Raw genomic sequence first — 16,016 nt, 5'->3', positions numbered from 1 at the left:
CGACCTCACCTTGAGTATTGTGTTCTGTTCTGGTCATCTTATCTCAAAATAGATATAGCAGAACTAGAAAAGATTCAAAGAAGAGCGATCAAGATGATAAAGGGAATGGAACTCCTCTTGTTTGAGTAAAGACTAAAGAGGCTAGGGCTCTTCAGCTTGGAAAAGAGACATCTGAGGAGAAATATGATTGAAGTCTACAAAATCCCAAGTTGTGTAGAACGGGTACAAGTGGATCGATATATATATATTTTTTTTTTTACTCCGTCAAAAATTACAAAGACTAGGGGACACTCTTTGAAGTTACAGGGAAATACTTTTAAAACCAATAGGGAGAAATATTTTTTCACTCAGAGCATAGTTAAACTCTGGAACGCATTGCCAGAGGTTGTGGTAAGAGCAGTTAATAACTGGTTTTAAAAAAGGTTTGGATAATTTCCTGGAGGAAAAGTCCATAGTCTGTTATTGAGACAGATATGGGGGAAGGTACTGCTTGCCCTGGATCGGTAGCATAGAATGTTTCTAATATTTGGGTTTTTGCCAGGTACTAGTGGCCTGCATTGGCCACCGTGATGACGGGCTACTGGGCTACATGGACCATTGGTCTGATTTAGTAAGGCTATTTGCAGCATCAGTAAGTAATCCTATATGAAGCTATATTGTGATACACCGACAAAATGAGCGCAGGACAATTGTGCCCCGTCAGTTGTGCGCACCGACAAGTGCGTGCAGGAGAACGGTGCCCCGTCAATTGCGCTAGTGTTAGGGTAAGGTTTAGATGAGGATTAACTGGATACCAAGTAACCCTCAAGAAGACAAAATAGTTGATAGGGCGTCATTTTCCTGCACGCACTTGTCAGTGGGCGCGATTGTCCTGCGCACATATGTCGGGCCACATATATGGAAACACACTGTATGTAAACCCTATATTGTAACACTGTGAATGTAAATTGTAACTTGTTCTGAGCTCTTTGGGGAGGACAGGATATAAATCTAAATAAATAAATATTTTAATGTTCTTATGTGCATCATGTTCACTGGCTCCAGGCTCTGATAATTATTGATAGCCATTTAAAAGTCCAAACAAATTGCTTTTAATATTGACAGGAGTTGCCATGCAGCAAATCACACAAAATTGGAAGGATTATACCAAGCTAAATTATACATTCTGGTGGAACTCGGTGTGTCACATTTACAAAATGGAGAAAATATTGGCATTACAACAAGGAAATATAAAAAATTTTAAGAAAATATGGGATCCATTGACAAAATATTCTAAAGATCAGATATCTTAACACATTGATAATAATAATATAGGGTTAGGGAGGGAAATATAGAAATTAATATGAGGAAAAATGAAAAAACAAGTAACAGGGGAAAGGGATTCAATATATATGATATGATATTGTACATACAACTATAATTATTATAAACTAAATATTATGCTATTCATTTATTGTAAGAATGAAAATTTTATAAATAAAAATTAAAAAAAAAAAAAAAAAAAAAAGTCCAAAAGCTTAAATGCAGACTCTCCAGTCAGCACTGGCCCCCACCTGTTCCCCCAACAAAAGCCCAGAGCCTTGGATGGATGGATGAATCGAAAGGGATGACAGATCGAGAGACTTAACCCCTTCACACAAACGTGCATGTCTTATTTGGCAGGCTCCGTTTGCTTGTGGCTTGTTAGTCTCTTTGTGTGGAGAAAAGCACACATTTCACTTTCAGAGTGAGTGAAAAGGGACAGCCCTGCCCAAATGTGGGACACCAGAACATAAGAATTGCCATACTGGGTCGGATCGAAGGTTCGTTATGCCCAGCATCTTGTTTCCAACGGTGGCCAACCTAGGCCCAAGTACCTAGCCAGATGGTTATTTTAGCTACCAAGGACTGTCATTAGAGCAGCCAGTGGAAGAATGACTATGGCTCCTCCCCACCCTAAAAAAAAAAAAATCTAATAATGTAGAAAAGAGGATAAGAGAAAGCTGTGAAATATTGCTTTACATTCCAGAGGACCTAGTCTGTAGCTGTGGGTTTCTGGTGTATGGCGCGTGTTCTAGATTCACTTTCCTCTTTGGATCTGCCCTGGGAGCCCTCAGGAATTCTATCTCAATACCTACTATTATTAATAACACTTCTGTTTTCATTGCTAAAAGTGTAGAACGTATTAAGCAAAATAAGAGAGAGAGAGAGAGACGATGAAAAGAGAGGGGAAATTAAAAAGGCAAATCGATCGCCTAAATTATCTAAGCAGTCTGAAAGGAAGCTATAAAGTAAGTGATGTTCCCCACTAGATTTTCATTTAAATGGCATGAAGGAGTGAGCTGTGGAGTTGACAGAGGCAGGGAAGAAGAAGAGTGGCCATGGATGGCAATAGAGGGCCTGAACTACCACCATCCAAACTTTCTCCCATCTCCCCAGTTTGATGCCCACAGATTTTCAAGATGCGCAAACTTGTAGGTTCCTGGTTCGAATACAAGAGGTAATACAGGTTTTGGGCTCCCACTACCTTAATTCAGAAAGAAGCTTTACAAGTCTTGGGCAGAAGGTAAAATAAGGACCTCGCGGATTGCATGAGCTGTCAAAACAGAGATATACTGATTTTTAAGGCCGTGCAGTAGAGATCTGCAGGATCCACTCTCATTAATTTTTATTTTATTTTGGGGCCAATTTCTTTTCCCGTTGATATTTCACTATGGACTGCGTTGATTTGGTCTGGGAATTTCTTTATTCACATCTCTGTGAAATTCTGAAATCACTGGAGGAGACTCCTATAGCTGGCGCTCCCTCTAAATTACGTAGTTCTTATCTTCGGGGGCAGTGCAGCAATTTTGTGGTTTCCATCACACAAATTCTATGCACGCCATGAACAATTTGCAACTGTGAGATTGCAACCCTACCACCAATGATAGGAATATGGATGACAAGACTCCGGAGCACCTTAGAGGGAACATTGCCAGTAACATGCAGAGACCGGCAGAGTATGTAAAATGGTTCTACCTTTCTTCTAACTCAGTCAGAGCCAGTCCTGGGCTTCTTGCTTCCAGTGTCACCTTCACATTTCCCTGAGGAAACAGCCTCTCTCTTGATAGATCCTACCTCCCACTGTCCCTCGTCTCATTACAGCAGAATTCCTGGCTTGTAGTAGGGTTGCCAACTGGATCCCAATTTGCCTAATAGGGTTGATCCAGTACTGGGTTTACCCCATTGCATACGGGGACTTGTATTTCTGATTTCCCTATTGCATCTCCTAAGAAAAGCAAGACTACAAGTCCCTGCATGCAGTGAGGTGAACCCAGGACTGGATTAACCCTGGGACAAATCTGGAGCCTGCTGGCAATCTTAGCGGCGAAACGTGGTTCACGTCAGGGGCCTTGAAACCGTTTCCAACAGCTAAGTGATGATTTATTTATTTTTTTTCATGATTTTTGAATACAAAAACGCACAAGTTGAGAATAAGCATATCACATATTCTTTGATTTATCACATTTGCAATGATTGGGTGGTGGGTCCTGCTATAGGGGCAGTCGCTCTTGGCAGGACTACACATCTCTGAGCAATTGTTGTAACACACAGTGAGTCTCGTAGCACAAATACATTATATGAGCAAGTGATTCATTTTTGAAAAGAGATCTTTTCTCTATCATTGTTGGAACCTTAGCCAGGAGCCATGCATGAGGACTCCTGGAGCTCATCAGTTTTAAATCCATCCGCCACATGTTAGTCTTAATCACCACAATTCCATCTCCTGCTATGGCTGTGAATGCTTCGTCTGCAGCGAGCTTGTCCATACCTTTTTCAATTGAGAGCCACATTTTATAAGAAAGCCAAAACACGCACCTCCGTAATTTGCTGCATGTTTCGCAGAAGAGTGGCAAAATACGGCAGTGCATTGCCTCCTCCCCAGCCTTCAGCCAGTGCATCTCTTTCTCGTGTACACCGCCCCCTCCTTCTCTCTCATATGACTTGACTTCAGCTGCATCAAAACTACATATCGCAGGGTACACACTGCAACTCTGGCTCTCTGCAATCTTGAGCCGCACGATGCAGGAAGTTTGGGTTGGTCGTATGAAGTCTCACAAGACATGAAATGGCAAAAGCTTCCAAATTTCCTGCAACGCCACTTAGTTCAGGAAATTTGAGTTGGTCCTGCGATTTGAAGTCTTGCAAGATTTGACACTGTATGACAAACCCGAACTTGCTATATCATGTGACTCAAGATCGCAAAGGACCAGAGTCGCAGCAGGTAAACTGGAGATACATGGTTTTGATTCACCTGAAGCCAGCCAGGTGCAGGCCAGATAGCAGCACTTGGCAAGCTGGGTTCTGGTCTGCTGGCTTTAGGTTGGGCAGGGCAGCCCAGAATTTATAACACCAGTTCCAGAATAATCAAAGCAGGCTTGAGTCATTGGCCTGGCTGTCAAGTTATTTCCAAAGAGAGAGAACTGATTGCTCCATTCCAGTAGGGTAGCCCAGATTATCTGCGCTTTTTTGTGAAGTTTGCAAGGCTAGCCAGCTCACGAACACCAGGGGGCACCAGCAGAACAGAGAGAATTCAATCGCAGCTTGTGAAAATTCGGTCAGAGATAGCAGTACAGGCCAGGTTTTTGTTTTTAATCTCTGACCTCTCTATTCTAGGACAGCAGGCGTTGGAGGCAGGAGATCCTGCAGGAGTAGGAGGGAAGACCCCCAGCCAGCGGAAGACCAAGGACGAGTGAGGAGTTCAAATCTTGTTTCTTACCCCGGGGCTAGCAGAGGGTCACCAGATGGCTCCAAATCCTAGTCATAAGACAGTGAAGCCAGGAGGGCCATTGGGGCTGGAGCTGGGGCTGGGGCCAGGGCCAAACCAATTTTCTGCCACACGCACTATCAGTAACTAGGGAGGGCAGGAGAGGAGGGCGATTTGTTTGGTGCTAGATAATCTGTAGCCAGTTCATGTTGCTGGATTGTTTGTAAGGAATGATAGGAGAAAAGAGCTGTCTTCTTCCCATTGACACCTCGGCAGTGCTGCTGCTTTGTCACCAGTGAGCGATCCAGAGCTCTTTACTCGCCATCGTAGCTGAAGTGAGCTGGTCCAATCGGGCCTATCTAGGCATGACCTGGTTTCTGTTCTGGTTTTATCCCAGGATCAGGGCAAGGGAGATTAAATCTGTGGCTTTAATTCTTTGCAATGGAATCTGTAGGAGAAAAGTGTTATGTCCACACTAAAGAGATCATGTTGAGTCTATTCCCTATATCCTACCCCCTAAACTTTCCAGCCTAAAGAGTCCAGACAGATACAGGAAGGGACATCCCTGAAGCTCCGGGAAGGAGGTCTTACTTCTGGTTTGTTTGTTTGCCTCTTGCAAGGGATGTGGCCAGGACGCTGTCAGAGAAAGTATGCCAGCTGGAGGCTGTACTGAAGAAACTGCAGGATGACCTGCAGAAGGTATGTGGTGCTGAGGCGTGGGAGGAGAAAAATTAGATGATATTTATTTATTAATATAAGAATAGCCTTACTGGTTCAGACCAATGGTCTATTTAGCCCAGTAGCCCATCATCACGGTGGCCAATCCAGGTCACAAGTACCTGGAAAAAACCCAAAAAGTAGCAACATTCTATGCTACCAATCCAGGGCAAGCAGTGGCTTCCCCCATGTCTGTCTCAATTAACAGACTATGGACTTTTCACTGTGAGGGGAATGCTGGGTACGATGGACCACTGGTCTGACCCAGCAGCGGCAATTCTTATGTTCTTAAATTGTCCAAACCTTTCTAAAGCCAGCCATGTTAACTGCTCTTACCACAACCTCTGGTAACATGTTCCAGAGCTTAACTATTCTCTGAGTGAAAAAAAATTTCCTCCTGTTGGTTTTAAAAGTATTTCCCTGCAACTTCATCAAGTATTCCCTAGTCTTTGTAATTTTTGACAAAGTAAAAAAAAAAAAAAAAAATCGATCCACTTGTACCCATTTTACAACATTCGGGATTTTGTAGATTTCAATCATATCTCCCCTCAACTGCCTTAATCATGAAGAGATTCACCCAAAGCGGTTTACGATACATTGAATAGTAATCGAGTCTTCTTAAGTATTTTCCCTATCTGTCCCAACAGACTCTCAATCTAACTGTGGTACCTGGAGCAACGGAGTGTTAAGTGACAAGGAGCAAGTTGGGATCCAGCTCATGACCTCCGTGTGCTAAGACAGCAGCTCTAACCGCTGGGCCACCTCTCCTCCACTCCAAGCTCTAAGCCAGTGTCTCTCAAACCTTTTCGCTCCAGCACACTAAATAGAGCAAATGTTTTTCGTGGCATATTATAATTGAACAAACAACAAAAGAAAAAAAAAAACAGGGTCTGAGTAAGAAATACAAAAGCAAAACAAGAAGAAACTTCAGACAGACGTACAATGATGCAAGCTAAATTTATTGTATCAAACCAATGAGTGCGGTTAACATTACCGCCTTAAAACAAGCCAAGGGACCCGACACGGTCCGTGTTTCGGTTAACATGCTTTCATGAGAGGTCCCAATTTGATAAGGTATCAGTCAGAACCGCAAACAAAAAACATTAGCCTGTGCAGCAAACAATCGACAAAGAGAGGCCTATGAATAAACTCCTGCGTAGCAAAAATTATAAAATTGCAAACCTGACCCAAAAAATCAAATTTGAAATTTATTTAAAGCAGTGGCATACCAAGAGGAGGGCAGTCTGCCCCGGGTGCATGCCCCAATGGAGTGCACAGCTGGCCACCCACCAGGGAATAGGCTGCCGCCGGGGAAAGGCTGCCACTGCTGCCATCAGGAACAGGCCGGCGCCGAGTTCTCCCTCCCTGCTTCTCTTCCCCGCGGGCCGACCAACTCTCGCCACCCGACGTCAATTCTGACGACGGAGAGGACGTTCTGGGCCAGCCAATCACTGCCTGGCTGGTCCAGAACGTCCTCTCCGACGTTAGAATTGACGTTGGGCGGTGAGAGTTGTTCGGTCCCGCGGGGAAGAGAAGCGGGGCGAACTCGGTGCCAGCCTGTTCCCGATGGCCAGTGGCAGCCTTTCCCCTGTGGCAGCAGCATGTTTCCCAATGGCGGTGGCATGGGGGAGGGCAGGAGAAATAAAGAAAGAAAGGGGGCATGGGGACAAGGAGCCAGAAAGAAAGAAAGGGGGCAGGGTGAAACAAAGAAAGAAAGAAAAAAAAAAATGGGGCATGGGGAGAGACAAAGACAGACATAGAGAAAGAAAGGGGGCATGGAGAGAGAAAGAAAGAAGGGGGCAGGGTGAAAGAAAGAAAGAAATGGGGCACGGAAAGAGAGAGACAAAGACAAACAGAGAAAGAAAGGGGGCATGGGGAGAGAGAAAGAAAGAAGGGGGCAGGGTGAAAGAAATAAAGAAATGGGGCACGGAGAGAGAGAGAGAAAGACAGACAGAGAAAGAAGGGGCATGGAGAGAGAAAGAAATAAGGGGGCAGGATGAAACAAAGAAAAAGTTGGGGGAGGGAATGAGGTCTGGAGGAGAGGAAGCATACAGGAGGGAAGAAATATTGGATGCACAGTCAGAAAAATAAAGTGCAACCAGAGACTGATGAAATTACCAAACAAAGGTAGGGAAAAATGATTTTATTTTCAATTTAGTGATCAAAATGTGTCCGTTTTGAGAATTTATATATGCTGTCTATATTTTGCACTATGGCCCCCTTTTACTAAACCGCAATAGCGGTTTTTAGCGCAGGGAGCCTATGAGCGTCGAGAGCAGCGTGGGGCATTCAGCGCAGCTCCCTGCGCTAAAAAATGCTATTGCGGTTTAGTAAAAAGGGAGGGGGTATATTTGTCTATTTTTGTATAGTTGTTACTGAGTTGACATTGCATAAAGTCATCTGCCTTGACCTCTTTGAAAACCCACGGAATATAAATAATAATTAACATTTTCTCTGCGTACAGTGTGCTTTGTGTTTTTAAAATTTTATTGTTGGTAGATCATTTTGACTTGGCCACGAAGGTAAGGGGGAAGGAGGGAGGGGAGCTGCTGAAAGACATCTAGTAATCCTTGCAGGTTTGACTGTGCAGGGAATTATTTTTGTAAAATCATGTTTTGTTATGTGACTGGCATTATTTAGACTTTAATTTCTATGAATGAATAGAATGAAAATGATATAAAATTACTTGCTTGTTTTTATGTGCGTGCGCTGAAAGAAAGTGGAGAGAGAGTTGGCTGAGGACACTGAAGGGAAATAGGGAAGAGAGAGTGGGGCGAAGACGCTGATTTATAAATTGACAATTGTACAGAATATTGTTTCTTTTTATACTTTAATATAATAAGTTCAAAATAAAACAATTCAAGGCTTGTGTGGATGGAATCAGGTGGTTTGTGGGGATGGGGACCGAGCTTACGGGGATTAGTCCAATAAAATGGTATTTTCTTATTTCTCATTATTTGTTTTATTTTTATTTGTTAATTTGTAAAGTGGTGATTGTTATGTATCCGTTTTTTCAAATTTACATCTACTGTCTTTATATTTTGCACAGTATTAGAGGACATGTATTACTGTTTTTGTGGTGTTGCATTGTATGCAGAGTCTAGTTTCTTGGCAGTTCAGTTTAACTTTTGTCTACATATTTCTATTTTTAGTTTGTGATTATTCCATATTGGACGAGGGTGTATCTGTCTGTGTGTATGAAAGGGACATGGCTTTCTGATAGCATCGACTGTACAGGATCTGGCTTGTTTAGTTTTACAATGTATGTGTTGGTGTTCTAGTGCTCACTGCAGTGTTTAAGATGCTGCCTATTACTAGGTACACTCTTGTTGTGCGATATGTGGATTGTTACTAAAAATCATATTTTTCATATAGATGGGGGGGTGTCAAAAAATGATGGGCCCCGGGTGTCACATATGCTAGGTACGCCACTGATTTAAAGTTCTTTAAGCTATGTATGGGTAATTGCAACAACAGTAAAACTAAAGTATTATAGAATAAAATTGCTAATCAATGCAATGAGGGTGCTTGTTTTTGAATGCAAATTAACAAAATGCAGCTCAATTATCGACAAGCAAACATGCACGTCGTCATCCACCATCTGCAGTGGTTCTCTTTTATTTATTTATTTATTTTTATTTAATTTCTATCAGAACTGAAAATCCAAGTTTGCAAAGATAAGAAGATTCAAATGATAACAAAGCCTTGATTGCTTTGTTGCTCAAGTTAGGATAACAACTGCATAAAAAAATAAAAGGACTCTCTGTTAGTTTTCAAGGACCAAAGAATGATGCTTTTACTTAAACTTTTATTTTCTTTCTAATCAATATGCTGCATTCTCTTTTTAATGGACTGCAGAGAAAACAAAAGAGGAGGATGGTCTAGCCATTATATTCAGGAAATCACTTAACCTAAACACACTAGACAAAATATCCACTCCTTACATGGACCTTTTAGCATGCCAACTTTCATGCTCCACGCTAAAAGAATCCATGACATGCATGCTATGCTACATAACACCAGGAAACTGGAACACTGCAAGATCTGAATTCGAAGATTTCATATTCCAAAATTCACTAACGACCTCCTACAACCTAATCCTAGGAGATCTAGACCTACATTCCTCCAAACAGGAAGATAATTTACTATCCTTTCTTGAAGCCTTAACATACAAGATCCTTGACCCACAAACCACCCATGAAAAAGGTCACCAAATCAACATCGCAGCCTTCATAACGCAACAGCCCTTGCTCCCAGATATCCAGACATCAAATGGAAAATGGTCTCAATCACTATGGTCAGATCACTACACATACTCCTTTAATATCAATTAGGCCAAAAACAAATCCAAACCAAAACCCCAAAAACTAACATACAACTCATGTAAACATATCGACCTCCTCCAAATTCTGGTCAAAAACAGATGAATTAATCCTAGAATCTAACCCCAAAGACTTCATCTCACATTGGAGCAGCTTAAGTAAAGCCACCTTAAATGAGCTAGCCCCAATACAAACAAAAACCAGAATCAACAGACGTTCTGACAAGTGGTTTGACAACAAACTACTTCTACTCAAAAGACAATGTAGACGACTGGAAAGAAAATTGAGGAAAACCAACCAAGAACCCACGAAAATCGCTTGGAAAATACTCATCCAACAATACAAGCTACAACTAAAAGAAAAAAGAAAAACATACTACACCAATCTATTAGGCAGAGAAACCCAAGACACTAAAAAACTATTCAAAATACTGAAAAAACACACAGACACTAAACCTTACCTGGCCAATAATAACACCCCTCCCCCCTCAGCCACCACTCTAGCAGAACACTTCAAAAACAAAATCTCAAATGCCAGGACCAACCTCGCTGGAAACCCAACGCTCCTAGATGAGATCACTATAACCCCCTCAGACAAAGAATCAACAGCAGAAGATAGAACCTGGTCCCTCTTCCCCACTATACAATGGGCAGTCTTCAACAAACTCTACAAAAAATACAGTCACGCAGCCTGTGACCTAAACCACTGTCCTCCATATCTACTAAAAAACGCCAGTATCAAATTCCGCTCTCCTCCTACAATGGATGCAAACAATGCTCACAGATGGCCTTTTCCCACAAAACCTCAGCGAAATCATCATTACCCCTATTCTAAAAGACCCCTAATGGAGCAACGGATCGACCTTCAAGTTCCAACTACAGACCCATAGCATCAATACCACTTTATGTCAAAATAATGGAAGGCCTAGTAGCCAAACTCCTCACTGACTATCTAGAAGACCACAACATTCTCCACCACACACAATCTGGCTTCAGAACCATTATAGCACTGAAACACTACTAGGATCCCTCTTGGACACAGCTAGACAACACCTCAGTACAGGAAAAAAAATACTCCTCATACAACTAGATCTAACCACAGCATTTGACCTGGTAGACCATAACATTCTTCTACAAATTCTGGACACAATTGGTATCACAGACAAAGACCAGATCCTACAGAGTAAAATCAAGCAACGAAAAGTCAGAACCCTGGTCTAACTCCTGTGGAGTACCTCAGGGTTCCCCTTTATCACCCACACTCTTCAATCTCTACATCGCGTCCCTCAACACCTGTCTCGATAAATCAAACATAATCTCCTACAGCTATGCAGACGACATCACCATTCTTCTATCTTTTGACCAACCAAAACCCTCAATGACAGACACTATACACAAAACATTAGAAACAATAACAACTTGGATGAAAGACCACAAACTGAAACTAAGACAAAACAAAATTCATTCTCCTAGAAAATGATAAGACCCCCATCCATAACAAACCTAGTAATCAACTCAACCACATTCCCCATGCAACCCATCCTAAAACTACTAGGAATGACGATTGACAGGAGCTGTACCATGGAATCATAAATCAATAAAATAATACAGAAATCCTTCACAATTATGAGAAACTTAAGACAAGTATGAAAATTCTTCGACAAAACACAATTCCTGATCCTAGTCCAGGCCCTAATGCTGGGTCTCCTAGACTACTGCAACATTCTCTATCTCCCCTGCCCTGCAACCATGATTAAACACTCCAAACAGTCCAGAACTCAGCCCTGAGACTCATCTACTCACTGAGGAAACATGATCACATCACCGAAGCGTTTCTCCACTCACACTGGCTACCAATTCAAGCAAGAATACAATTCAAGTTCTATTGTCTTCTATTTAAAACCTTGAACGGCATCAGCCCAACATACCTAAACAACTGCCTAATCTGAACCACCTCAACCAAACAGAGAAGAACCCACGCTCCATTCACATGCCCCCCAATCAGAGAGGTCAAACGGAAAAAACTGTACGATGGCCTCCTGGCCACACAGGCAGCGAGATTAGACCACCAACTCTCTACTTTGCTGATAACGACCCAAGACTACAGAACATTTAGAAAAGAAATAAAAATAATACTATTTTTTTAAAAAACCCTGATACCCAGCAATCGAAACCAACCTAAAGCATCTCTACTCTCTAAAACAATGGTTCTTAACCTGGGTTCGACCGAACCCCAGGGGTTCAGTGAGTCAGTCTCGCGGGTTCGGCGGAGGTCAAAACACACCTCCGACTCATATAGCGCTTCGGTCACTTTCAATCATCTATCAGTTATTCAGTGATTTTGATCAAGACTGATCGTGTGCTCGGTTTCTTGATCTATCAATCTGTAACTAACGCCTTATATACATCAATCAATTCCTGATCAAAATTTGTGATTTAACTGATAGATGATTGAATGTGACCGAAGCGCTTATGATTCGTGATGATACGCCCCGCTTGTCCATAATTGGCTGCAGGTGATCACGCAACATCGCTTGGCCTATCTGTGCTGCAGGGGATTTGATGCGCACAGTAGTCGAATTGTAACTGTTGTGATGGTACGTCGTGTGATACCTATCTTAATATTTTAATCCCTTACTAACTATGTCGAGCAAAATACGAAAGTGGTCGGACAAATATGTACAATATGGATTCACATGTATAACGGAACGTGATGGGAGTCAGCGTCCTAATTGCATGATTTGCAATGCCAAGTTGAGTAATTCTAGTCTAGCTCCGGCAAAACTAAGGGAATAAAGAAGGGTTCGGTGAACACGCATATGAAACTGGTGGGGTTCAGTACCTCCAACAAGGTTAAGAACCACTGCTCTAAAACAACCTAATGACACAAGATCCACCTCATCTCTACGAGCCAATCTATTTATTCTATAATTCCTCTGGAAATGGCCAGATAGTTCCTTTATGTAATCCGCCTTGAACTGCAAGGTAACGGCGGAATAGAAATCACTAATGTAATATAATGTAATATTGTACTTCGCTGATTATCCAGTTTTTCTCTCTTGTGTAAACCGCCTAGAATTCTTTTGATTGTGGCAGTATACAAAAATAAAGTTATGTTAGTGGTTGTATCCTTACGCACAAAGATGCTCTTAACATTGACAAAACTCTTGATTGCGCGACATACATGTCTCCTATTCTAGTGTCTACTTATGAAGAGAATTTTTAAAAATAAAGTATAATTCTGGAAAATCTCGTGGGCTGCCTGGAATCTCTTCGGGGCACACCACTGTGCCATGGCACACAGTTTGAGAGACATTGCTCTAAGCATTAAATTGTGCACCTGCTATAGTTTTTTTGCCATTTTCTCAGCAACAGCTTCAAATTTCTTTTTCTTTTTTTTTTCTTTTTTTGTTAAACTTTATTAAATTTTCAAAGTTAATACAAAGTGCATAAAATTGTACATACATTAATAAACAGAATCAGCACTTACAGTCCATCCGTAACAATACAAAATGAATTACCCCCTCCCTCCCTTCCAGTACATTCAATCAAGGGATAAAACAAAGGACATAAAGGGTTTTGTAGTTACTGAATTCTGATCATTTGTTCTCTACCTCTATCCTCCTCTCCCGATCAGGAGAAGAAAGACAAGGCTGTGTTGGAGGCCGAAGTGCAGAGCCTGCGCCAGAACAACCAGCGACTACAAGAGGAGTCGCAGACCACTGTGGCCCAGCTCATCAAAGTCACTGAGATGTTGTGCAGTGCTGGCGGCAAACAGCTTTGAGGACAGGATGGGTGGGGGTTGCCTTCTACCCCAGGCACCCCCCTTACTTCTGAGGAATCGGAAAGGAGCTAGGCCTGGTGGCAGACTCCAGCTGAGCAGGCCTTGAGCCTCGGCCCAAGGTGGAGCTCCCAAGCAGGACCAGTTACTATGTCAAATGCTGTACAGAGGGGGGAGTTGGGGGGGAGGGGAGAATGTACCAACAGCTGTAGCCTTTTTAGACTTAAATTATTGCCGGATTAATGCCATATTTTCATGTCGTGCTTCTCTACTTAGCCCCAGTGACTACTTATGACTTTTGTTGTTTCATGGAGAGTGGAAGCCGCACCTTGTCCTCTAATCCTTTCCAGTGCTCTTCTAGGTGGTAATCCAGAGCATTTCTACTTATGGATGAGAGGGACTGGAGCAGAAGCATTATCCAACTGTGGCCTGCATCTCTTTGTGCTATCCTTGCAGTATTCAGGCTTTCTTCCATGCCGTTTTAACTCTAGCACTGGGACTAACTAGGGCAGAGGCTGATCCCATCCTGATCTCACTGCCTCTGTGTCTCCCTCCCCCCCTCCCCCCATTGCATTTGTGGACTTATGGTTAAAACCAGGTCACCCAGCTTGGTCTCTCCTGCGTGAGACAGTCATTTGGTACTTGTACTGTCCTTTATATAGAAACAGGGTATAGTCTTGTCATGACTTTCTCCTGTTTTAATGATTTCCTGGTTAATCTTGTTGAAGTGAAGCTAGCTACCTGTAGTTTTGTGACAGGGTGGGGAGACAGAAACCTTGCAAACTGAGCCAAAACTGAGACTGCTAAAGATGCCCTCAGTTACTGTCAGGAAATCAGCAATTTATGAGTAATAAAACCCCACCTCTTCTTTTCCCCAAAAAAATGTTATGGCCATTTCCTACTGTAATCTTCTGATCCCAAGACTCTAAGAGCTAAGGGGCGCAGGAAGCCAAATACGACTTAGTTTACTACTGCCCCACCAGTATACACAGGCATGGGGAAGTGGTGATGACATCCCTAAGAAAAGCTGCAATTCCATATGGGAGTGGTGAGGGGGGGGAAGGTTCAAAGCAGGGCCAGTTCAGCCCTTCATGGGTCCAGAGTGGTGTGAGCTTCCTAGATCCAGCTCCTCACTTCTGTCTTCCACCAAAGCTGGTGCCACAACCCAGGAGAATTAGATCTCCTTTTACCTCCACCTCGCATGCCCTGACTGGACCAGGACAGGCAGTAATAAGAAAGAAAGAAAGAAATATTTATTATATACACATATAGGGCTCCTTTTACTAAGCTGCAATAGTGTTTTTAGCTCACGCTGGCGTTAAGGTCTAGTGCAGTGTTTTTCAACCTTTTTACAGCTATGGACCGGCAGAAATAAAAGAATTATTCTGTGGACCGTCATCGGTCCATGGACTGGCGGTTGAAGAACACGGGGCTAAGTCGTGGGCCAGACCCCACCCATCTCTACCCAATCTCCATCCCAGACCCTGCCCCCATAATAGTACTAATTGCACCTTGCACGTCCCATGCCTCATCTGGAAGCCTTCCCTCTGACGTCAGAGAGAAGGCTTCCGGTTCAGGCGCAGGATGCCCGCAGGAGCCACTGCCCATGGCTTTGTGCACTGAATCAGTTAGGAAGAGGGAGCTGGCTCGAAGATAACGCCGCATCGATCACACCGTGGACCGGCAGTTGAAGAACACTGTTTTGGGTCTGATGCACGTGCTGGCCCTGTGGACCGGTAGGAAATTTCTGTGGTCCATGGACTTGTGGTTGAAGAACACTGGTCTAGTGCACACGGGAATTCAGTGCACGCTAAGCGTGCGCTAAAATCGCTATCGTAGCTTAGTAAAAGGAGCCCATAGTTAAGCACTTAAGTTCCAGCCATCCACAACAAGTACAGTAGTCTTAATTGGACTTTGCCTTGCAACATGCATAACTGTGGAAGGCAATCTTTTATTTTCATAAGAATAAATTTTAGAGCTAAGCATGGCAGAACATATCCACCCAAACAAGTATTTTGTAAAAGATGGATGAAACCCATCCACCCCTCTTAGCGCAATAATATCGTCTCTACTACTGAGAGTCAGTGAATGCCGAGGAAGGTTTTTTTTTAGTAGAATTCCACCTCTCTTTTGTAATAAAAGCATCTCCCTGATACAGAGTAAATGAACTTGCTCTTTAGTGACGATCTGGTCACTGGCCCTTGGTCTTCCTTTCTATGTACTGGAGGCACACATACGAGAGACTGAGAAGGCAGAATGGGAGGGTAGGAATTTAGGATTTTTAAAATTAAATTGTATTTATTTTAATATTGCTTTCTGATAAGGATATAGGGTGGGGGAAAGCCGCATGAGGTAACAATTCCCAGGAATGTTACAAAGGTGAATATATTAAGACTGGTGAATTTCAGAGTGTATCTTTTGCTGAAAACAACAAAAAGCTCCCAGGCTTAGACCTATTAAAGGAAGAAAGT

At 42.7% G+C, this 16,016-nt stretch overlaps 1 protein-coding gene across 3 annotated transcripts in view; it reads left to right on the top strand.

Moving 5' to 3' along the window:
* SIPA1 (signal-induced proliferation-associated 1) overlaps window positions 1-14,878 on the top strand; it is a 116,134-nt gene extending 101,256 nt beyond the window's left edge. For 2 of the 3 annotated variants that reach the window (XM_033955911.1, XM_033955913.1), the window contains exons 14-16: window positions 4,636-4,711; window positions 5,347-5,425; window positions 13,402-14,878. In XM_033955911.1, coding sequence (XP_033811802.1) covers window positions 4,636-4,711; window positions 5,347-5,425; window positions 13,402-13,548 — 302 coding nt within the window. In that variant the 3' untranslated portion in view covers window positions 13,549-14,878. The remainder of the gene's footprint in view (window positions 1-4,635; window positions 4,712-5,346; window positions 5,426-13,401) is intronic. The other variant, XM_033955914.1, reaches the window with a different exon arrangement.
* Window positions 14,879-16,016: the final 1,138 nt, after the last annotated feature.

This window comes from Geotrypetes seraphini, chromosome 8 (genome assembly GCF_902459505.1).
Source record: "Geotrypetes seraphini chromosome 8, aGeoSer1.1, whole genome shotgun sequence".
Classification (NCBI taxonomy): domain Eukaryota; kingdom Metazoa; phylum Chordata; class Amphibia; order Gymnophiona; family Dermophiidae; genus Geotrypetes; species Geotrypetes seraphini.
The sequence above is the reverse complement of the archived record's forward strand: the minus strand, read 5'-3'. Positions and strand labels throughout refer to the sequence as shown.